This window comes from Carcharodon carcharias, chromosome 22 (assembly GCF_017639515.1).
Source record: "Carcharodon carcharias isolate sCarCar2 chromosome 22, sCarCar2.pri, whole genome shotgun sequence".
Lineage (NCBI taxonomy): Eukaryota > Metazoa > Chordata > Chondrichthyes > Lamniformes > Lamnidae > Carcharodon > Carcharodon carcharias.
The window spans coordinates 2,794,317-2,818,434 of NC_054488.1; the positions used below are offsets into that span (position 1 = coordinate 2,794,317).

The following is a 24,118-nucleotide window of genomic DNA, read 5'->3' on the forward strand; positions in this document are numbered from 1 at the left end:
GGCTGCACCCTCCGAATCGGAATGCTGCCCCCTCACCAACTGTTAAGCAGCTGCGCCAGGTCACATGTGCAAAAATCCTTTTCACTGACATCCAGATCTGGTGCCCGGGGTGAAATCTATTCTCCCCAAATGGACTGATTCGCAGTGGGACAGCTTTTGCAGCCCTGATTGGTCCTCCTTTCAGTGCCCTGATTGGCCATTCTATCAGAATGCTCCGATTGGCTGATCAGGGTTTTCATGGAGGAAGCGAGTGGGGGAGAGCCAGAGGCCAGCGGGAGAGTGTGGGGTAGGTCAGCAGGGCAAAACCAGAGGCCAGCGGGGAGAGCTCAAGGCCAGTGAAAGAGTGTGTGGGAGGCCAGTGGAAGAGTCTGGGGGAGGCCAGCGGAGAGAGCTGGTAGCCAGTGAAAGAGGGTGGGGGAGGCCATAGGGGGAGAGCCAGAGGCCAGCGGGAGAGAACAGGAGAGGCCAGTGGGGGAGAGCTGGAGGCCAGCGGGGAGAGCTCAAGGCCAGTAGAAGATTGTGGGGGAGGCCAGCAGAGAGAGCTGGTGGCCAGTGGAAGAGGGTAGGGGAGGCCAGAGGGGAAGAGCCAGAGGCCAGCAGGGGAAGCCAGTGGGGGAGAGCCAGAGGCCAGCAGGGGAAGCCAGTGGGGGAGAGCCAGAGGCCAGGGGCAGGGGAGGCACTGAAATATAGGAGATACAGGGGTTCATTTAAAGGAGATACTGGGGTAATTTATAGGAGACCATGAAGATAACTTACCCTGAGGACCTCCTATAAATTAATCCAATGACCACCTGGGAGCTGGGAGGGAATCAGCCTCTGATGACTGCACAATGTTCAGCACCATTTGCAACTCCTCAGATACTGAAACAGTCTATGTCCAAATGCAGCAAGACCTGGACAATATCCAGGCTTGGGCTACAAGTGGCAAGTAACATTCACGTCACACAAGTGTCGGGCAATAACCATCTCCAACAAGAGCAAATCCAACCATCGCCCCTTGACACTCAATGGCATTACCATCACTGAATCCCCCACTATCAACATCCTGAGGTTACCATTGACCAGAAACTGAACTGGACTAGCCATATAAATACTGTGGCAACAAGAGCAGGGCAGAGGCTAGGTATCGTGTGACGAGTAACTCACCTCCTGACTCCTCAAAGCCTGCCCACCATCTACAAGGCATAAATCAAGATGGAATATTTGCACTTGCCTGGATGAGTGCAGCTCCTACAACACTCAAGAAGCTGGACACCGTCCAGGACAAAGCAGCTCGCTTGATTAGCACCCCATCCATAAACATTCACTCCCTCCACCACCGACACACAGTAGTAGCAGTGTGTACCGTCTACAAGATGCACTGCAAAAATTCACCAAGGCTCCTTAGACAGCACCTTCCAAATCTACGACCACTACTACCTAGAAGGACAAAGGCAGCAGAGATATGGGAACACCACCACCTGGAAGTTCCCCTCCAAGTCACTCACCATCCTGATTTGGAAATATATCAGCCATTCCTTCGCTGTCGCTGGGTCAAAATCCCGGAACTCCCTCCCTAACAGCACTGTGGATGTACCTACGCCACATGGATTGCAGCGGTTCAAGAAGGCAGCTCACCACCACCTTCTCAAGGGCAATAAATGCTGGCCCAGCCAGCGACGCCCACATCCCGTGAATGAATTTTTTAAAAATGATGACAGGAAGATTGACAGTGGGTGTCTGCCAAATGCAAGCTGCAATGGAAAAGATAGCAGCGCCCATCGGTAAACCACTAATCAGTGCTGAGGAACAAGACTGGCTAATTTGGTTGAGCCATGGCACTTTCAACCAAACTTCTCATTGAAAGATCACATCCTTTCCCATTTGTGGCTCTGGATGCAAACAAAATTTCCCACATTTAGGTACATTGACTAGTTTAAAATCCAGCTTTTGGCTGAAAATGTCTTAATTTTTTAAAGAAAATGAGCAGAAATGTAATTGAAACAAAAGTCAGTGTTTGTAATTGCTATCTTAATTAATTGGGTGTCGTAATAGAGTTGCCAACTCTGTCTGGACATAATCCTGGAAATGTGATCACATGACCTCCCAGCTTCAACTGCTCCTCCCACAGGCTCCTGCCACTGGTCATCCAACATGTCAATCATCACAGAGCCCCACCTTCCCTAGGCTTTTCAGTGTGTCCCGGTTTTGACTTTTGAAAATCTGGTCATCCTAATGCCTTCCCCAAAGGATGCGATGTGGGGCTCTGAATCTTGCCAGCTCTCCAATTGACAAGTGAGACCCCATCACCTCCATTAATTACTGCCCAAAGATACATTTCTTCCTAAAAGGGTTATGCGTCTTTGGAATTCTCCACCCCTGAGAGCTGTTGATGCTCAGTCATTATGTTCAAGAGAGAAGTCAATAGAGTTATGAGTACTAAAGGAGTTAAGGGATATGAGGATAGTGCAGGAAGGTGGCACTGAGGTAGAAGATCAGGCATGGGTTTGTGGAATAGGCTCCCATAGGCAAATGGCCTACTCCTGCTGCTATTTCATATGTGGTCAGACTGTCATTGGCCCCATGAATTATGCTCTGTGGGAGCTCTTCACTCAAAGTGGGATGTGAAATCAGAGGTACATTCTCTGCAATGACTGAAGCTATTGAAAAAGCTGGGGAAGATTGGTAGAGGGAGAGGTGCAAGTGGCATTGAGCCAGGTTGACAGTATCCAAAACCGACTGGAACAGAAATGTGGTGAGCTGAGATAGAAAGAGCAGCAACTGAAAACCCTGTCAAAGAGCAATGATCATGTGATGCTGGTGCAGGTAATGAATAAACCAAGTGATAAGTATTGAATCTATTCCTCTTCATTGATCGGCCCAACAAACAAATGTGTTGATTCCAATCTTTTGATTAAACATGATAACAGCTTTGTGACAAAGATCAATGTGTGTGCATCCAACAAGAGATAAAGACTGAAAGGGTAAGCTCCCTGTTGGCTCAGTGAGTTTATCCCGAGTTACCTGAGTCATACCTGCCTGGACACACAGACTTTGATTACTGCTTAGTGCTGTGTCAGCTAATGGCAGTGGGGCAGCAATAAGAGGCTTCAATAGTCTAGAGTATCCCAGGTCAAAGAGAAAGAAAGCAGTCGGGGTTTCTGTACTGGATCCCTTTTCAAAGAATGTGAATTTTATGCAAGCTGAGGGACAGAGACATATCAACCTGTTTTCAACCTTTGTCAGCTACACAATTTGTCTCAAAACCACTGCCTCCTTTGTCTGGCTTGTTGGGACTGCCTTCATCTGGTTCCACACTTACCTACCAATCATTGCCACAGAATTTCCAGAAATGGATTCTCTTCCCAAACCAGCAGCATTATCTTTGGAGTTTGGACTCCCCCAATCATTGGCCAATCGTTCTCCTCTATATCCTGCCCCTTGGTAACAATATCTGAAGACATTGTGTCAGTTTTTGCATGTACGCTGACAATACCTAGGTCTACCTCACCACCACCTCTCTCAATCCCTCCACTACCTCTGATTTGACATGTTTGTTCTCTAACTTCAAATATTGGATGAGGTGGAATTTTCTCCAGTTAAATTTTGGGAAGACCGAAGTCATTGTTTTCAAACCCCACCATAAACTTCATTCCTTAGCCAAAATGAAAATACTGTGGTTGCTGGAAATCTGAAACAAAAACAGAAAATGCTGGAAAAACTCAGCAGGTCTAACAGCATCTGTGGAGAGAGAAACAGAGTTAACGTTTCGAGTCCGTATGACTCTTCTTCAGAGCTAAAGATAAGTAAAAATGTGATGAAATGTATACTGTTTAAGGGGGGGGATGGAGCAGGTGAAGCTGGACAGAAGGCCAACGATAGGTGGGGGCAAAGGAGAGATTGACAAAGATGTCATGAATAAAAGGACAAAGTGGGTGTTAATGGTACTGATACAGGCTAAAGGAGGTGCTGATAGTGGCATTAAGGTCAGAAAGCAGAATGTGATAATAGCAGGACAAGGGTAAGCACTCTGGAAAGAACAACATGAACAAGTGACAGATGGCCCTTGTGGGGGTGGGGTGGGGGGACGGTGACGGGAAAAAAGATTGCAAATAGGATAAAAAGTGGGGATAAAACAATTAATAAAAATGAAAATAAATAAAAAATAAAATAAGTGGATAAAAAATTTAAAAATAAAAATTAATATTGAAAAAAGGGATAAAAAAAGGGGTGAGGATGGAGGATAGGGTTCATGGTCTGAAGTTATTGAACTCAATATTAAGCCCAGAAGGCTGTAAAGTGCCTAATCAGAAGATGAGCTGCTGTTCTTCCAGTTTGCGTTGAGCTTCACAGGAGCAATGCAGCAGGCCAAGGATGGACATGTGGGCATGAGAGCAGGGTGGTGTGTTGAAATGGCAAGCGACAGGGAGGTCTGGGTCATACTTGCGGACAGACCGAAGGTGTTCCACAAAGCGGTCACCCAGTCTGTGTTTGGTCTCTCCAATGTAGAGGAAACCGCATTGGGAGCAGCGAATGCAGTAGACTAAATTGAAGGAGGTGCAAGTGAAGCGCTGCTTCACCTGAAAGGAGTGTTTGGGGCCTTGGACTGTGAGGAGGGAGGAGGTAAAGGGGCAGGTGTTACACCTTCTGCGATTGCACAGGAAGGTGCTGTGGGAGGGGGGATGAGGTGCTGGGGGTGATGGAGGAGTGGACCAGGGTGTCCCGGAGGGAACGGTCCCTATAGAATGCTGCCAGGGGTGGTTGAAGGGAAGATGTGTTTGGTGGTGGCATCATGCTGGAGTTGGCGGAAATGGCGGAGGATGATCCTTTGAATGTGGAGGCTGGCGGGGTGAAAAGTGAGGTCAAGGGGAACCCTATCATGGTTCTGGGAGGGAGGGGAAGGTGTGAGGGCGGATGCGCGGGAGATGGGCCGGACACGGTTGATGGCCCTGTCAATGACCGTGGGTGGGAAACCTCAGTTAAAGAAGAAGGAGGACATGTCAGAGGCGCCATTTTGGAAAGTGGCATCATCGGAACAGATGTGACGGAAGCGAAGGAACTGAAAGAATGGGATGGAGTCCTTACAGGAAGCAGGGTGTGAAGAGCTGTAGTCAAGGTAGCTCTGGGAGTCGGTAGGCTTGTAATGGATATTGGTGGACAGTCTATCAGCAGAAATGGAGACAGAGAGATCAAGGAAGGGAAGGGAAGTGTCAGTGATGGACCATGTGAAGGTGATGGAGGGGTGGAAATTGAAAGCTAAGTTGATAAATTTTTCCAAGTCCAGATGGAATGGCACCGAAACAGTCATTGATGTACCGAAGAAAGAGTTGTGGGAGGGGGCCTGAGTAGGACTGGAACAGGGAATGTGCTACATACTCCATAAAGAGACAGGCATAACTGCGGCCCTTGCGGGTACCCATAGCCGCACTTTGGAGGAAGTGAGACAAGTTTAAGGAGAAATTGTTCAGTGTGAGAACAAGTTCAGCCAGACAGAGAGTGGTGGTGGATGGGGATTGTTCGGGCCTCTGTTCGAGGAAGAAGCGGAAAGCCCTCAGACCATCCTGGTGGGGGATGGAGATGTAGAGGGATTGAATGTCTACTTATTTTTTATCTATTTATTTTCATTTTTATTTTTCACTTTTATTCATTATTTTATCCCCACCGTTTATCCTATTTTTGAACTTTTTTCCCACCACCATCCCCTCCCCCCACCCCACCCCCACAAGGGCCATCTGTCACTTGTTCATGTTGTTCTTTCCAGAGTGCTTACCCTTGTCCTGCTATTATCACATTCTGCTTTCTGACCTTAATGCCACTATCAGCACCTCCTTTAGCCAGTAGCACTACCATTAACACCCACTTTGTCCTTTTGTTCATGACATCTTTGTCAATCTCTCCTTTGCCTTCTATCCAGCTTCACTGCTGCACCCCCCTTAAACAGTATAAATTTCATCACATTTTTACTTATCTTTTGCTCTGAAGAAGTCATACAGGTTTGAAATGTTAGCTCTGTTTTTCTCTCCATAGATACTGTTAGACCTGCTGAGTTTTCCAGCATTTTCTGTTTTTGTTTCATTCCTTGGCCATTGATTTGACTCTCTCCCTGGCCATGGTCTCACTTTGAATCAGAGTTCTTGCAATCTCTGCATTCTATTTCACAGTGAACCAAACTTCTGTTCCCATACCCTGTCCATCGTTAAGATTATTTCCATCTCTGTAAAAAAGGGTCATCTCCATCACTGCCTAAGTCCATCTGCTGAATGTCTCATCCATGTCTTTGCTACCTCCAAACTAGGTTAGTCCAATGTTCTCCCAACCAGCTTTCATTCTTTCATTGTCCATAAACTTGAACTCAGTCAAAACTCTGCTGCTGTAACTTTTACCAATTCCCATTCATCTACATTGTCAATGGACACACCTGAGTGATAGATACTGAATCCATTCCTATTTATTCATTTTCTCACCCAGAATAAGCTTCATATCTTATGAATTAAACATAATAATAAAGTATCATGAAGAAAGTACTTCATTGGCTGTGAAGTTCTTTAGGTCATTGTAAGGTGGTAAAAGGTGCTAAGTAAATCCAAGGAAACCTCTCCACTGGTTGGAGTCCTACCTAGTACAAAAGAAGATGGTTGTGGTCCAATCATGTCAGCCCTAGGACATCACTGCAGGAGTTTCTCAATGTAGTGTCCTAGACCCATCCATTTTCAGCTGCTTCATTCATGACCAGGCACCATGGCTCCATTGTAAGGTCAGAAGTGGTGATATTTGCTGATGATTGGGAAACGTTCAGTACCATATGCAATTCCTCAGATAGTGGGCTGGATTTCCACTGCATTGGGATGACTCAGGACCCCTTTGAAAATGGTGGATGGGTCCCGATTTCAGGATTCCTGACCACGTTCCTGATTTTTGATTTTCGGGAGTGCCTTCCAAAGGTGTGGCTGGTTTGGGTCACAGGCCTGCACCCTGCACTCATGACCCGGCCAGCTCTATTGCAAGGATAGGCATGTCCTAGTCCTCCACAATTTTCGTGGAGTTGAGCCAGCTTTTCAAAGGGTCACGGTTTATGGCACCTCCGAGGTTTTGTGAACCATAGTCTGCATGAAAGGTAAGTTCAAAAGGTCCTCCTCAGGCTCCCCATGCTGAGGTATGCCCCCAGTCACCCTCTATGATCCCTCATCCCCTCAAAGAACCTTATGGCTTCTCATGACCCATGCCAAGTTATTATGTATTCTTGGCTGAGAGCCCAGAAATCCATTAGCCTGATGAAACACCTGAGCTCCAGGAAAAACATTGCTTCATTGACAGGTCTGGCTCTCTGATCTATGATGTCAATTTCACAATGTTTATTTACACAAGATAAAGAGGTTTCAAGTGCCTACAGTTTCTGCTATTGATGCTTTAAGGGATCCGAACGATTCACACTTCTATTGGATGGCAGGAAAAATGAGTTTTTTTTAAGAAAGTGGGACTTTATCAATGAATGACTATCTTTTTTGAAAGTTTTTTTTTACACATACTACAGCATTCATTGATTCTATACAGTGAATGGTGGATGAATGGGCATGGAAATGCCATAGTTTGGTATGGGGGCATGAAGGGTCATAGGGGTTGTTTGGGGCTTGGCATGGGGGCATGAGGTGGCATGTATGGGGCATGGGGAGTGTATAGGGTGTTTTTATTATAACTGGGACAAAGCCCCACAGCACAGAAGTAGGACTTTTAAACCACCTGCCTCTGCACCCAGAAGCTCCTGTGGCTGCCTCTGAACTTTTCTCCAGGTCGGTTGGCCTCACTGCATCCTGCACCCATCCTCCCACAATGAAATCCCCGTCCTGGTAGGAATTTTCTCCTGAGGCAGGTGGGCTGAGCCAGGAATTTCCCTGACTCCCCGAGGATGAAAATCCAGCTCAGTGAAACAGGATATCCCTGCATGCAGCAAGATCTGCTGCGCCCAAAACATGATGTTCCAAATCTAGTCCGTACTGACCCATTGCGGAGTATTAATGGGACACATGTCTGATTTCTGGTCATTTATTCTGTGTTGGATATGCCGTTGTTGTGTGTCTAGTATCCTATGTACTGTGTCTGGTTTGTATCCGGTTGGTGGTGTTGAGTTTCTGTTGCCATCACTGAGAGTAAAGGACAGCAGTTAGCAAACTGGAAATGGATCTTCAGCCAATTACTGCAGTTCAGTCCATTTCCCAGAAACCAACCATTACAGGCTTCATCCTCCCCCTCCCATCGCACAGGTACTAAGCCACATGAGCTAATGCTGCTGTCCCACCCCTGCCCCCAACAATAAAATAAAACAATGTGCAAGATGAAGTTTTTGATCAGCTTGAGGAAGTGGAAGTTGGTGATGAGCAGGAGTGAAGAGTATTGGGAACAGACTGTACAGAGTATCCTGGGAGGAACATGATTGATCCCTGTCCTCACTGATATTAGTTAATTCCCTGCTTTTAAATCAAACCCTCCTGGACCAGAGTCACCGGGAAAGACAGGGGTTCTATTGCCGTCAGTACACACAGTAACAACAATGAGGCTTTCTTACTTTATTGAGAATACCATGCAGAAATGATAATGACACTGTGTCCAGTGTTGGTGCGGTGTGTTGCACTAAAGATTGACAGATTAACGGTGGCTCCCTTTCAGGATGGCCCCATTGGTTTGGCGGAATGTGTCTTGTCCAATTCTATGAGAGTCAAAAAAGATGTGATTAGAAGGTACATCAACAGTCACACAGCACAGGAACAGGGGGAGGCCATTCTGCCCCTTGAGCCTGTTCCACCATTCAATAAGATAAGAGTGATCTGAATCCAAACTTCATCCACCTGTCTTGGCTCCATATCTTTTAATACCCTTGTCTAGTAAAAATTTATTGACCTCAGCTTTAAAATTATTAACTGACCTCAGCTTCTATTGTCTTCTATGAGAGAGAGTTCCACGCTTCTACAGCCCTTCAAGCGAAGAAGTGTTTCCTAACTTCTCTCCTAAATAGCCCGGTTCTAATTTTAAGGTTATATCCCCATTTCCTACCCCGCTTGACTACCTCCACCAGTGGAAAAAGTTTCTCTCTATCTACTCTATCAATTCCTTTCAAAATCCTAAAAACCTCAACCAATGCTTACACAAAGAACAGAGACCTGGAGCTTGGACAAGTCAGAATGAGTAGAGAGAAAATAAAGGATGTTCCAAAGAAGAGTTATATTGGACTCGAAACATTAACTCTGTTTCTCTCTCCACGATACTGCCAGACCTACTGAGTCTTTCCAGCACTTTGTTGTTATTTCAGATGTCCAACATCTGCAGTATTTTGCTTTTACTATACAGGGTACTTTCTGCCATTGGCTGTGGACTAGAGTGTAAGAGCAGGAGGTTATGCTAGAACTGTATAAAACACTAGTTAGGTCACAACTAGAGTACTGCTTACAGTTCAGGCCATTGCATTACAAGGATAGTACTAGGGAGAGTATAGAGAAGATTTATGAGGATGTTGTGGGAAATTGAGAATTTTAGCTTTAAGAAGAGATAGGGTAGGTTGGGTTTATTTTCTTTGAAACAGGGAGGATCAGAGGAGTTTTAGTTGAGGTGTATCAAATAATGAGGGGCCTAGAAAATTGGATCAGAAGAACCTATTTTCATTAGCAGAGAGTTCAGTAACTGGGGGCATAGACTTAAAGTCATTGGTGGAAGGATTATAGGGGAGTTGAGGGGCATATTTTTCACCCAGAGAATGGTGGGGGTCTGGAACTCACTGCCTGGAAATGTGATAGAGGCAGAAATCCTCATCAAATTGAAGTGTTCTAACCTACAGGGCTACTGACCAAGAAATAGAATGTTGGAATAGACTGAATAACGTTCTTGACTGGCACAGATCTGGTAGACCGAATGGCTTGCTTCTGTATATCTGTATGCTTCAATGATGGCTCACCGTGTTGATTTCCAATCGTCCTGTAGGCTGGTAGCCAGAGATCTCAGCAGCCATGTAGTCTTCAGAACTTGTTGCCCACCCTCCAGCAACAGGCACTGGCCAACCCAGGATGTAATGGAACCTGAAAATAACAGGAAACACTCTTCACAGTCACTAGGCTTCACCAATTGCCCCATCTGCTTATTCAATGAGACTCAGAGAACAAGTCTACAAGCCTTCACTCTGAAATACTCAAAAACCTCGACTAGTTTTAAAGTACTCATTCATTCACAACTTAATTTGATTATTTAATGCAAAATGGGTTTGCTTTCATCATTCTGTTTCATAAGGAGAAAGGCAGACAGAGGGAGGGCAACAGAGATAGAGGGAGGGAAAGTGAGGAGAGAGAGAGGGAGAGTGGGAAGGATGGAGAGACAGAGGGAGGAGGGTATAAAGAGGGAGCTAAAGGGAGACACAGAGAGATAGAGACAGCAGAGAGAGGAAAACAGAGAGGGAGAGATAAAGGGAGACAGAGGAATAGAGAGAAACAGGGAGGGAGAGAGAGAAAGAGAGAAAAAGAGAGATAGAAAGAGAGTCAGAGAGACCAAGAATCAGGGATGTAGACTCGGAAACAGGGAGAGATAGGTTAACAAAGACTAAAGGCCAAAGAGGCAGTTAAAGATTGAATAAGTCAAAGAATGAGGTCCACAATGAGTAAGAAAGGGGCTCTGGCTTTGCAGGGACTGGGACAGTGTTTGTGTGGGGCTCCCATTTTTCAATTTAGATTATCTGTGAACTAAATAATAATTGAAAATAATAGGAGTGGGATGGGCAAGGGGATACCCAGAGATCAGACATCAGGGATGGTTACCTTATAGGACCTGTGGTTGGGGTACAGTGTGCTTTATAGGCATATGGGTTTTGTGGTTAGAGTACAGGAGCCATGGTTAGGATAGGGTGTTTGTGGTTAGGGTACGGGAGTCATGGTTAGGGTACAATGTTTATGTTAGGGTATGGGATTTGTGGTTAGAGTATGGGAGTCATGGTTAAGGTATGGGTTTTGTGGTTAGGGTACACAATGTTTGTGTTAGCTTATGGGGTTTGTGGTTAGGGTACAATGTTTGTGTTAGGGTATGGGATTTGTGATTAGGGTATGGGGTTCATGGTTAGGGTACAATGTTTGTGTTAGGGTATGGGGTTTGTGGTTAGGGTATGGGAGTCATGGTTAGGGTCTGCGGATTGTGTTAGGGTATGGGGTGTGTGGTTAGGGATGGGGTTCATGGTTAGGGTACAATGTTTGTGTTAGGGTATGGGGTTTGTGGTTAGGGTATGGGAGTCATGGTTAGGGTACAATGTTTGTGATTAGGGTATGGGGGTTCATGGTTAGGATATGGGGTTTTGTGGTTAGGATTCATGCTGCTTGATCTATCAATTATGATGTTCCTGTTGCCTGGTGTAAATCAGAAATAAATAAATTACAGAGGGTGCTGGGTCACAGTTGGATCATACTGAATAAACATGACACCCTCACATTGGATTGGGTAGATCTCAAGGATGGAAAATGAATATATAGAAATCAGTCTCTGTCCTGCCCATTCCCCCTGCTTCCTTTCCTTGAATGAATGGGAAATGCAGCGAATAACCTTTCAAATCAGTAAGAAGTGTTTTTGTTTTGTGATGGATCACTGGTGAAGCTAATTTTATAGGATTTGTATTAGTCACAAATGTTAAATGATCTATCATAGAAAGAGGAAATGTCAGGATAGAGAGAGATAAAAATGTATACTACCCGGTATAGTGGGCGATAACAATTATGTAACTTTACTATATCCTGTGTAATGAGAGGTAACAATCACCAAGTCATTACAGCACAGAAGGAGGCCTTTCAGCCAATTGAATCCATGCCAGTTCTCTGTAGAGTAATCCAGTCAGTCCCATTCCCTCGTTCTAACCCTTTAAAATTATTTACTTCAAGTGCCTATCCAATTTCCTTTTGAAATCATTGATCATCCCGCTTCCACCACCCTCATAGGCAGTGTTCCAGGTTTTTTTCTTTTTTTTATTCATTCATGGGGTGTGGCTGGCTAGGCCAACATTTATTGGCCATCCCTAATGGCCCTTGAGAAGGTGGTGGTGAGCTGCCTTCTTGAACCGCTGCAGTCCATGTGGTGTAGGTACACCCACAGTGCTGTTAGGGAGGGAGTTCCAGGATTTTGACCCAGCAACAGTGAAGGAACGGCGATATATTTCCAAGTCTGGATGTTGTGTGGCTTGGAGGGGAATTTCCAGGTGGTGGTGCTCCCATGTGTCTGCTGCCCTTGTCCTTCTATATGGTAGCAGTTGTGAGTTTGGAAGGTGCTGTCTAAGGAGCCTTGGTGAATTCCTCCAGTGCATCTTGTAGGTGGTACACACTGCTGCCACTGTGCATCGGTGATGGAGGGAGTGAATGTTGGTGGAAGGGATGCCAGTCAAGCGGGCTGCTTTGTCCTGGATAGTGTCAAGCTTCTTGGAGTATTGTTGGAGCTGCACTCATCCAGGCAAGTGGAGAGTATTCTATCACACTCCTGACCTATACCTAGTAGATGGTGGCCAGGCTTTGGGGAGTCAGGAGGTGAGTTACTCGCCACAGGATTCCTGGCCTTTTATCTGCACTTATAGCCACAGTATATGGCTAGTCCAGTTTAGTTTCCGGTAAATGGTAACCCCCAGGACGTTGATAGCTGGGGATTCAGTGATGATAATGCCATTGAATGTCAAGGGGTGATGGTTAGATTTTCTCTTGTTGGAGATGGTCATTGCCTGGCACTTGTGTAGCATGAATTTTACTTGCCTCTTGTCAGCCCAAACCTGGATGTTGTCCAGGTCTTGCTGCATTTGGACAAGGACTGCTTCGGTATCTGAGGAGTCACGAATGGTGCTGAACATTGTGCAATCATCAGCGAATATCCCCACTTCTGACCTTATGATGGAAGGAAGGTCATTGATGAAGCAGCTGAAGATGAGTGGGCCTAGGACACTATCCTGAGGAACTCCTGAAGTGAGATGATTGACCTCCAACAACCACAACCATCTTCCTTTATGTTAGGTATGGCTTCAAACAATGGGGAGTTTTCCCCCTGATTCTCATTGACTCCAGTTTTGCTGGGGCTCCTCGATGCCACACTCATTCAAATGCTGCCTTGATATCAAGGGCAGTCACTCCGGCCCTGGTGGAACCCAAACTGAGTGTCAGTGAGCAGGTTATTCCTAATCAAGTACCACTTGAAAGCAATGTTGAGGACCCCTTCCATCACTTTACTGATGATTGAGAGTAGGCTGATGGAGCAGTAATTGGCTGGGTTGGATTTGTCCTGCTTTTTGTGTACAGGACACACCTGGGTAATTTTCCATGTTGCCGGGTAGATGCCAGTGCTGTAGCTGTACTGGAACAGCTTGGCTAGGGGCGCGACAAGTTCCGGCACATAAGTCTTCAGTAATATTGCCGGAATATTGTCAGGGCCCATAGTCTTTGCAGTATCCAGTGCCATCAGCCATTTCTTGATATCACGTGGGGTGAATTGAATTGGCTGAAGACTGGCATTTGTGATGCTGGGGACCTCTGGAGATTGCTGAGATGGATCATCCACTCAGCACTTCTGGTTGAAGATTGTTGCAAGTGCTTCAGACTTATCTCTTGCACCGATGTGCTGGGCTCCCCCATCATTGAGGATGGGGATATTTGTGGAGCCTCCTCTTTCAGTGAGTTGTTCAATTGTCCACCAGATTTCACGACAGGATGTAGTAGGACTGCAGAGTTTAGATCTGATCCATTGGTACCATCCCTCCTCAGTTTATGAATTAGTACTCCTCCATGGAGTAGTGATTGCAGATCCATTGGTTGTGGAATCGCTTTGCACTGTTTATTGCATGCTGTTCAAAATCTATTCCATTTAGGATGGTGGTAGTGCCACACAACACGATAGAGGGTATCCTCAATGTGAAGACGGGACTTTGTCTCCACAAGGACTGTGCAGCGGTCACTCCTATTGATACTGTCATGGACAGATGCATCTGTGGCAGGCAGATTGGTGAGGATGAGGTCAAGTACGTTTTTCCCTCTTGTTGGTTCCCTCACCCGCAGACCCAGTCTAGCAGCTATGCCCTTAAGGACTCGGCCAGCTCAGTCTATAGTGGTGCTACCGAGCCACTCTTGGTGATAGAAATTGAAGTCCCCCACCCAGAGTACACATAGAGGCGCACTGATTCATAAGCTGAGGAGGGATGGTACAGCAGGAGGTTTCCTTGCCCATGTTTGACCTGATGCCATGAGACTTCATGGGGTCCAGAGGCGATGTTGAGGACCCCCAAGGCAACTCCCTCCCGACTGTATACCACTGTGCTACCACCTCTGCTGGGTCTGTACTGCCGGTGGGACAGACATACCCAAGGATGGTGATGGTGGTGTCTGGGACATTATCTGTAAGGTATGATTCAGTGAGTATGACTATGTCAGGCTTTTGCTTGACTAGTCTGTGAGACAGCTCTCCCAATTTTGGCATTAGCCCCCAGATGTTAGTAAGGAGGACTTTGCAGGGTCGACAGGGCTGAGTTTGCCATTGTCATTTCCGGTGCCTAGGATGCTGCCGGGTGGTCCATCTGATTTCATTCCTTACTGACTTGTTTTTAGCGGTTTGACACAACTGAGTGGCCATTTCAGAGGGCATTTACGAGTCGACCACACTGCTGTAGACCTGGAGTGACATGTAGGCCAGACCAGGTAAGGGCAGCATATTTCCTTCTCTAAAAGGCATTAGTGAATCAGATGGGTTTTTACGACAATCGACAATGGTTTCATGCTCATTATGAGACTATTAATTCTAGATTTTTATCGAATTCAAATTCCATCATCACCATGGTGAGATTTAAACCCAGGGTCCCCAGAGCATTACCCTGGGTCTCTGGATTACTAGTCCAGTGACAATATCATTATGACACGCTGTGTTAAAAAAGTCCTTCCTCACATTCCTGCTTGGAGCTCATGCCCAAAACCTTAAATCTGTGTCCCCAATCCTTGTACCATCAGCTAAAGGGAACAGCTTTTTGTTGTCTATCCTATGTAAATGTGTAATAACCTTGTACATCTTTGTTAGAACTCCTTCCAATCTTTTGCTTCAAGGAGAACAGCCTTGCAGTTAAAAATCCCTCATCCCTGGAACCATTCTGGTAAATCTCTGCACCCTCTCCAGGACTCTCATATCCTTTTTAAAGCATGGTGACCAGAACTGGATGGAATACACTAGTTGTGGTCTGACCAGAGCTTTATAAAAGTTATGTATAACTTCCCTGCTTTTTTGCTCACTGCATCTACTCATAAAGCCCAAGATCCCATATGCTTTGCTAACCAGCCCATCATATATCCTGCCACCTTCAAAGTTCTATGCACATGAATACCCAGGTCACTTTGTCCCTTGCACACTCTTTAGACTGTAGTCATTAAGCCTTTATTGCTTCTCCATTTCCCTTCTGCCAAAATGCATTACCTCACACTGCTTTGTGTTAAATTCCATCTGCCACTTGTCTGCCCATTCTGCTAGCCTATTTATGTCCTGTTGCAGTTGATTAGTATCATCCTCACTGTTTCTCACACCTCCAAGTTTGGTATCATAGGCAAATTTCAAATTTTTACTCCAATATTCTGATATCCATGTCATTTAATATTTATCAGAAAGATAGTGGTCCTAGCGCTGTCCATTGGGGAAGACTACCAGCCTCCGGTTTGAAAAACAACCGTGTACCACGACTCCCTGTTTTTTGTCCTTAAGCCAATTTATTATCCAAACTGATACTGACCTTCCTATTCTCTGAGCCCCAATTTTGTTAACCAACCTTTTATGTGGTTCTTTGTTACTTTCTTATAATCTATTTGGACAACATCCCTACATTAAGCTTTTCTTTTACTCCATCAAGAAATCCAATTAAATTAGTCAAATACTATCTGCCTTTTACCAATCTGTGTTAGCTCTCCTTAATTAATTCAAACCTGTCCAAGTGGCTGTTAATTTTCGCCCTGATTATCTATCTTACCCACCACTGATGTCAAACTGACTGGCCTGTCATTACCAGGAATGTCCTTACACCCTTCCTTGAAGAAGGGTGTCACATATTTGCCACTTTCCAATCCTTTAGCACCTCCCCCTGTATCTAGGGAAGATTGGAAGATTATGGCAAGCCCTTCCATTATCTCCACCCCACTTGCTTTCCAAACCTGGATGCATGCCATCCAGACCAAGTGACTTATCTACCCTAAGTGTAGCCAGCCTTTCTGGTACAGTCTGCCTGTCAGTTTTTGCCCCATGTATTATGTCTACCATCTCCACTTCTATCAATGTTTATTAACATCCTGTTCCTTAGTAAACACCAATACAAAGTACCGATTAAGAGTTCTAACCACAGCCTGTAACTCTTAAGGTTATATCAACATCTTTGTCTCTACTAGGCCCCAGCCCACCTCTTACTACCCACTTAATATTTACATGCCATTAGAAGATTTTTGGGTTCCCTTTTATGTTGACTGCCATTCTATCCTCATATTCTCTCTTTGCCAGACTTATTTTCCTCTTCACCCCCCTTTCAACTTATTGTATTTGACCTGGTTTTTGCTTGAAGAATTCACCTGACATGCATCATACACCCTCTTTTTTGTTTCATCATATTCTTCATTTCCTTCGTTATCCAAGGAGCCCTGGACTTGGTTGCCCTTGAGTTGGAATGTTCCTAACCTGTACCTGAAGCATCTGTTTCTTAAAGATCATTCATTGTTTTGTTACAGTTTTCCTGCCAAACTTTGGTTCTATTTTGCTCTGGTCAGACCCCCCTTTATCCCCTTGAAGTTAGCCCTCTTCCAATTTAGATGTTTTACTTTCAATCGTTCCTTGTCCTTCTTCATTGCTAATCTAAACCCCATGATCACTCTCACCCAAGTATTCTCACACAGATACTTGCTAACCCATAAAATGGGAGATAACAATTGTGTAACTATCTGTATAGTGGGTGGTAAGGTCCAATGTATTAGAGTTGATGCCAAGGCATCACTTCATCCATTTGGAGACTAATTTCTATGGGGACTATTTGAATATATACTTCTAGAGACTTCTGTTATTAACTAAGATTTCTCTAAATAAGGGTGAATTAATAGAGGATAATTAAAATTAGGGTTAATTAATGTTGAGCTAATTAAAATTCAGGGCATTTAATATTGGGGCTAATTAATATTGAGGAGTGTTTAATATTGGAGTTAATTATTATGTGTTAAATAATATTGGGTGTTAATGGGATTTAATTATTGCAGGTTAATTAGTATTGGTTGTTCCTTAATTGTGGGGTTAATTAATATTGGGTTATTTAATGCTGGGATTATTTAATGGTGGGAGGTAATTATTGGTGAAAGCAAAATACTGCGGATGCTGGAAGTCTTAAATAAAAACAGAAAATGCTGGAAAAAAAAACTCAGGTCTGGTAGCATCTGTGAAGAGAGAAAAACAGAGTTCATGTTTCGAGTCCTGTATATCCTTTTTAAAACTAAAAAAAGGCATTTATAGCTCCGAAGAAGTCATAAGGACTCGAAACGTCAACTCTTGTTATTCTCTCCACAGATGCTGCCAGACCTGCTGAATTTTTCCAGCATTTTCTGTTTTTATATTAATTATTGGTGTTTAATTTGGCAGAGTTAATTGTCATTGGTTGTTAATTAATATGGGGTTATTTAACATTGAAGTTAATTAAAATGGAGTTAGTTCATTAATATTGTAGCTAATTAATTTGGGATTAATTGATATTGGAGGTTTTTCATTTTGCTGGCTTATTAGTTCGGTTGCTCCTGGTGTTTCTGGGCTGGTTGCGTCTGTCCCTGGGTGTTACCTCCGGCCCACGCTGTAGACATGCTGAATGTTGGTTCTCTGCCGTTGTTCCGGATGCCGATCACTTGGGCTTGTCTCTCGGGTCCAGCCTCCTCCCTCGCCGCCTCCACCGCGGTCAAATACTGGCCGTTCAGCGTCAAGTCCTCGGCCTCACTCAGGTAAAAGACGGAACCCAGTTCGTTCCGCCAGAACCCGGTCATATTACAGCCGTCCGCCTGGGAAGGAAAACAAGCCGAGGAGAAGAGCGGGCACAGACAACAAATACCCATAGGAGTAAACAATAACAGGGGTTAAATACCAATAGGAGGCAAACGCCGACAGGGGTTAAACATTGATGGGGTAAAAGCCGAAAGGGAGTAATCACCGATGGGGCAAATATCAACAGAACTCCCACACTTTCAGGGGAAACAACAGACAACAAAGGCCACATCATTGCGGCAAACACTGAGCAAAGCTCCACCACAGTGCAAATTGGACACTGGGAACCCGAACCAGCTTTCCTTTCACATCAACTACTCATAGAAACAGCTCACTCTCGAACGTCTCCCGAAAACCCTACCCCAGACCTGGATTAAAATGGGGACTTACCAAGATTCCAGGGGTAGAAAAAGCCAACAGGCAGAGAGAGATTGCAAAGATGTGTCTCTCCATAGTGAATGCTGAGTGTTAAGTGCAGCTCAGCTCCAAAGTTCAGCTCCTACGGAGATTCCAGAATCCGTGCTGGCAGCGAACCAGTTCAAATCACATCACACGCAGTTTTTGCTGCTTATCTCATTGGAACATTGCAATATTTTAAGCGGAGTATAAACGTTGAATATTTTGTCTTTGTGTGCGAGACCTTGAACAGAACTTAATCATCTCGCTGGTGCCTTTAGTTGAAAGTATTTGCAGCCCACCATTCAGCGTGAAAAATAGTCACACAGCTCACTGGAGTCCTCCACTCAATCTCCCCAGACCCTCATCCCTCAAGACTCAGATCCCTCTCCTGCTGACCTCAATTACACTCCCACCCAGCCCCAATCCTTAGTTACCCGAGAGCTGCTGCTAGTGTAATTGCTCCATCTGAAACTACATTGACATTGTTTTACTTTGTTTTTTATGCTGCGGTCCTCTCTCCATCTCACAGCACAGAAACAGATCAAATCTATGCCGATAAAAGCAAAATACTGCGGATGCGGATTAAATCTGTGCCCTGTCACTAGTTGGGATCCCTTTAACAACAACTTACATTCATATAGTGCCTTTGATGTCTATTTCCACTCTCCTACTCACTACCCATAGCCATTTGGTCTAAATAGATTACCAGTGAGAGTGCATGCACATTAGTCCACCTCACACACACAGGCACATTTCCCAGTCCTGACCCTTCACCTCTGGATTCCATTCACACAAATTAACAGCACAGCATTGAAGAAAGAATCGCCCAAGTTAGTCGTTGCAAGTGATTAATAGACAGACAAAACTAATCTCCACAGTTACCTATGTAAGCAACAGTCTCTGGGCGAGAGCTGAGAGAGAGAGACTGGAAAGCTGGGGTGGAGGGCAGGGGGCTGGAGTCGAGGAAACAAATTCAATAATAACTTTGAAAATGAAATTACATGAGTATTTGAAGGAAACATTTGCTGAGCTATGGGGAAAGAGTAGGGGAGTATATCTCTTCCAAAGAGCTGGTACAGAGATAATGGCCTGATGGCCTCTTTCTGTGTTGTTAGTGTTATATGGTCTAACTGGTAATTTGTATTATCGCATTGAGGACATTACCACCATACTAAATGTCATTGATTCAGAATAGATATAATCCCACACCAGTTTTCCCTCCATAATCCTGCAAATGAATCCTCTTTAAACACATGCCCAATTGCATTTTACATAGTTTGTAAATAATTGAGGCAGCACTGATCTGCCAGCTGCAGTTTGCCAAGTTGAAAATGACTCATTTATCCCTTCTCCTATTAGCTAATTCTCTATCCATGCTAATAGATCAACCCCACCATGAGCTTGTATCTTGTCAATTAACCTTTTATGTAGCACCTCATTGAATGTCTTTTGGAAAACTAAATACACATCATCTACTGGTTTCCCTTAATCCACCCTGCTTGTTACACCCTCAAAGAACTAATAAATTTGTCAAACATGATTTCCCATTAGAATTCTTTGAAAGAACAAGCAGGATAGATGAAGGGGAACCAGTAGATGTAATATATTTGGATTTCTAAAAAGCACTCGATAAGGTACTGCACATAAGGCTACTTAAGAAGAAAAGAGCCCATGGTGTTGGGGTTAGTATATGAGGATGGATAGAGGATTGGCTAATTAATAGCATACAAATTTGGGAGAGGGGGGGGGGATTTTCAGGATGGCAACCTGTAACTAGTGGAGTGCCACAGGGATCAGTGCCGGGGCCACAATTATTTACAATATACATTAATGACTTAGATGAGGGAAGTGAATGTACTATTGCCAAGTTTGCAGATGACACAAAAATAGGTGGGAAGGCAAGTGTTGAGGATGACACAAAGAGTCTGCAGAGGGATATAGACAGGTTAAGTGAGTGGGCAAAAACTTGGCAGGTGGAATATAATTTGGGAATATGTGAGGTTATGTATTTTGGCAGGAATATAGAGGAGCTGAATATTATTTAAATGGAGAAAGACTTCGGAAAGCTACAGCACAGAGGGACTTGGGAGTCCTCATGCATGAATCCCAAAAACCTAACAAGTTCAGTAGGTAATAGGGAAGGCAAATAGAATGTTGGCCTTTATTTCAAAAGGAATGGAGTATAAAAATAGGGAAGTCTTGCTATAACTATACAAGGCACTAGTCAGACCACACCTTGCATACTGTGAACAGTTTTGGACCCCTTATCCAAGGAAAGATATACTGGCATGGGGGCAGTCCCAGAGAAAGTTCACTAGGTTGATCCTGGGTATTGAGAGATTTTCTTATGGAGGTTGAATAGGTTGGGCCTGTACTCATTGGAGTTTAGAAGAATGAGAGGTGACCTTATTGAAACAGAAGATTCTTAGGGGGCTTGAGAAGGTAGATGCTGAGAGGCTGTTTCCCCTTGTGGGAGATTCTAGGACCAGAGGGCATAATCTCAGAATACAGGGTCACCCATTTAAGACAGAGTTGAGGAGGAATTTCTTCTCAGAGGGTAGTGAATCTGTGGAATTCTTTACTGCAGAGGGCTGTAGAGATGTGGGTCATTAAATATATTCAAGGTAGAGATAGACAAATTTTTAATCAGTAAGGGAATCGAGGGTTATGGGGAAAAGGCAGGAAATTGGAATTGAGGATTATCAGATCAGCTATGATCTCATTGAATGGCGGAGCAGACTCGATGGGCTGAATGGCCTACTTCTGCTCCTGTGTCTTATGGTCTTTCACAAAACCATATTGACTCTGCCTCATTGCATTATGATCTCTAACTCCTGCTACCTCATTAATAATTGATTCTAGTATTTTCCCAATGACAGATGTCAGGCTGACTGGCTTCTAGTTTGCTGCTTTCAGTCTCCCTCCTTTCTTGAATAGAGATGTTACATTTGTAGTTTTCCCACCTGCTGGGACCTTTCCAGAATTTTGGAAGATTGCAACCAATGCATCCACTATCTCAACAGCCACTTCTAAGAGACAAGGATGTAGGCCATCAGATTCAGGGGACATGTCAGCCTCAAGTCCCATTAGTATTTCCATTATTTTTTTCTCTAGTGATAGTTTCAAGTTCCTCCCTACATTTTGTCTCTTGATTTTCTACTATTCTTGGAACTTTTTTTGTATCATCTGCTTTGAAGACATAAAATTACTTGTTTATAAAAATACCTTAACAGTATTCTAGCTTGCAGCAAGTCATGTTCAGCCTTAACCCTTGTGCTTTCTGACAGATTTTGAAATTCTCATCTTCATGTTGTGAGGCTGTGGAAGGCTCACCCCTTCCTCTTTGGACTCAGTAGTATGAGTGCTGCATGTACCCTGGACTCAGTAGCGACAGTGCTTCTTTGCCAATTTCTTTGTTTTCTCTGGTTAATTCTCCAGTCTCATCGTCTAAGGGACCAATGCTTGCTTTAGCTACCTTTTTAAAAATTATATACTTGTAGAAACTGCTACTGAATGTTTTTATATTGCTTGCTAGTTTTCTGTCACTCCAATTTCTCCTTCTTGCTAGATTGGCTTAGTTGTAGGAGACAGAGCGAAGACAGGATGCTTTAGTGACTGGAAGCCAGTGTCCAGTGGCGTACCACAGGGATCTGTGCGGGGTCCCCTATTATTTGTCATTTATATAAACAACATAGATGACTTTGTGGGGGGGTAGGATTAGTAAGTTTGTGGATGACCCAAAGATTGGCCAGGTGGTTAACAGTGAGGTTGAGTGTCTTGGGCTACAGGAAGATAGAGACGGGATGGTCAAATGGGCAGATAAGTGGCAGATGGAATTTAACCCTGAAAAGTGAGAGGTGATACACTTTGGAAGGAGTAATTTGACAAGGAAGTATTCAATGAACGGCATGACACTAGGAAATTCTGAGGAACAAAAGGGACCTTGGCATGTGTGTCCATAGATCTCTGAAGGCAGAGGGGCATGTTAGCAGGGTGGTGAAAAAGGCATATGGGACACTTGCCTTTATCAATTAAGGCATAGATTACAAAAGTAGGGAGGTCGTGTTGGAGTTGTATAGAACCTTGGTGAGGCCACAGCTGGAGTACTGTGTGCAGTTCTGGTCATCACATTACAGGAAGGATGTGATTTCACTGGAGGGGCAGCAGAGGAGATTCACCAGGATGTTGCCAGGATGTGGAAGAAACATTTAAGTTATGAAGAGAGGTTGGATAGACTTGGGCTGTTTTTGTTGGAGCAGAGAAGACTGAGGAGCGACCTGATCGAGGTGTACAAGATTATGAAGGGCATGGACAGGGTGGATAGGGAGCAGCTGTTCCCCTTAGTTGAAGGGTCAGTCACGAGGGGACATAAGTTCAAGGTGAGGGGCAAGAGGTTTAGGGGGGATGTGAGGAAAAACATTTTTACCCAGAGGGTGGTGATGGTCTGGAATGCGCTGCCTGGGAGGGTGGTGGAGGCGGGTTGCAGCAAGTCATGTTCAGCCATAACCCTTGTGCTTTCTGACAGATTTTGAAATTCTCATCCTCATGTTGTGAGCCTTCCACAGCCTCACCCCTTCCTCTTTGGACTCAGTAGTATGAGTGCTGCATGTACCCTGGACTCAGTAGCGACAGTGCTGCGAGTGCTTGTAACTTAGGAGTGTGAGCTTTGTCTGTTCTCTGAAAGCACTGAGTGCTCTAGAACCTGCCTGACAATGAAGATAAAATTACACATTGCAGAGACCTGAAATACTCTTCAACAGGCAGGGTCAAGTTACACATTCCGGAGAAACAGTTGAGTACATATTCCATTTCCAAGGGGAGAATCAAGTAATCTGGTCCAACCCATTCATGGTGGAAATAATTGCAGCTGACAAAAGATCATGTGAAAATGGTTTAATTTATTGGTCAGTAGAGTAGTGTTTACAGTGGCGTTTCATTAGGTTCCTACTGACATGATTGGCTACAAAAATAGACTCCAGGAGGAGTACCTTTACTGACTAAAACCATTTGAAAGTATGAAAATATTTCCTCAATGTGTACTATACTAGGTAAAACAATTACAGCAGCCACCAGGAACTAAATTATACATATATATTAAATATCACTAAATGTTCTGTAATTTAAAAATTATTTCTACATTTTCACTTCCATTCAAAGTTTGAGAACTCCCTTAGAAATATCTAAAACCATATAAAAATGGGACAGTGGTATAAAGTTCCCCTATTAAAACTATTTGCACCCAGGCATTTATTTAATTAAAGTTCATCACATTCAGTGACTGTGCAAAGAAACAGAAAAAAGAAATGAGGAAAATATTCCATGGAAGGGCTGAAGCAGGACAACAGTTGAGTTAGGCACTAAACAAGCTGGCATCTTCCCAAGTCACCATCTGTCTCATGGAGCTGCCTTCTCCCAGTGGGCACCCCTCCTCCAACAGTAGAACATGTAGTGTTATGGCACAAAGCACATTGGAGTGCTCCCATCAGCATCCGTCACCGTCAATCTATATGCACGAAGGAGAAACATATTCAAATCAAATGCTTTCACAATCAAAACCCCTTCATAATTCAGTTAATGGTAAAGCTAATGAAATGCATTCATCCAAACTAACTGAATGGGAAAGAGGTTGCATATTCCTGATCTTTACCTCTTTTTAAGCAGGAATGCTCAGGTGGGATCCCTCCTGTCCCGAAATCCTGAGCAGAGTTTGATGGCTCTGTCAGAAGAG

The 24,118-nt window shown here is 44.3% G+C and overlaps 2 protein-coding genes across 2 annotated transcripts in view; both read right to left on the minus strand.

Annotated features, from left to right (window-relative positions):
- Window positions 1–8,525: 8,525 nt before the first annotated feature.
- On the minus strand, window positions 8,526–18,537 carry LOC121293864 (avidin-related protein 1-like). Its single transcript, XM_041217278.1, has 4 exons — window positions 18,382–18,537; window positions 17,795–18,008; window positions 9,920–10,040; window positions 8,526–8,680 (listed from the first exon to the last, which is right to left on the minus strand). The coding sequence occupies exons 1-4, from the start codon at window positions 18,442–18,444 to the stop codon at window positions 8,620–8,622; spliced, it is 459 nt and encodes a 152-aa protein (XP_041073212.1). The 5' UTR covers window positions 18,445–18,537; the 3' UTR covers window positions 8,526–8,619.
- A 4,731-nt stretch (window positions 18,538–23,268) lies between these two features.
- Window positions 23,269–24,118, minus strand: part of llgl2 (LLGL scribble cell polarity complex component 2) — a 187,104-nt gene continuing 186,254 nt past the window's right edge. Inside the window, exon 26 of the mRNA XM_041217423.1 lies at window positions 23,269–23,893. Within this exon, the coding sequence (XP_041073357.1) occupies window positions 23,889–23,893 (5 nt within the window). The 3' untranslated portion in view covers window positions 23,269–23,888. The remainder of the gene's footprint in view (window positions 23,894–24,118) is intronic.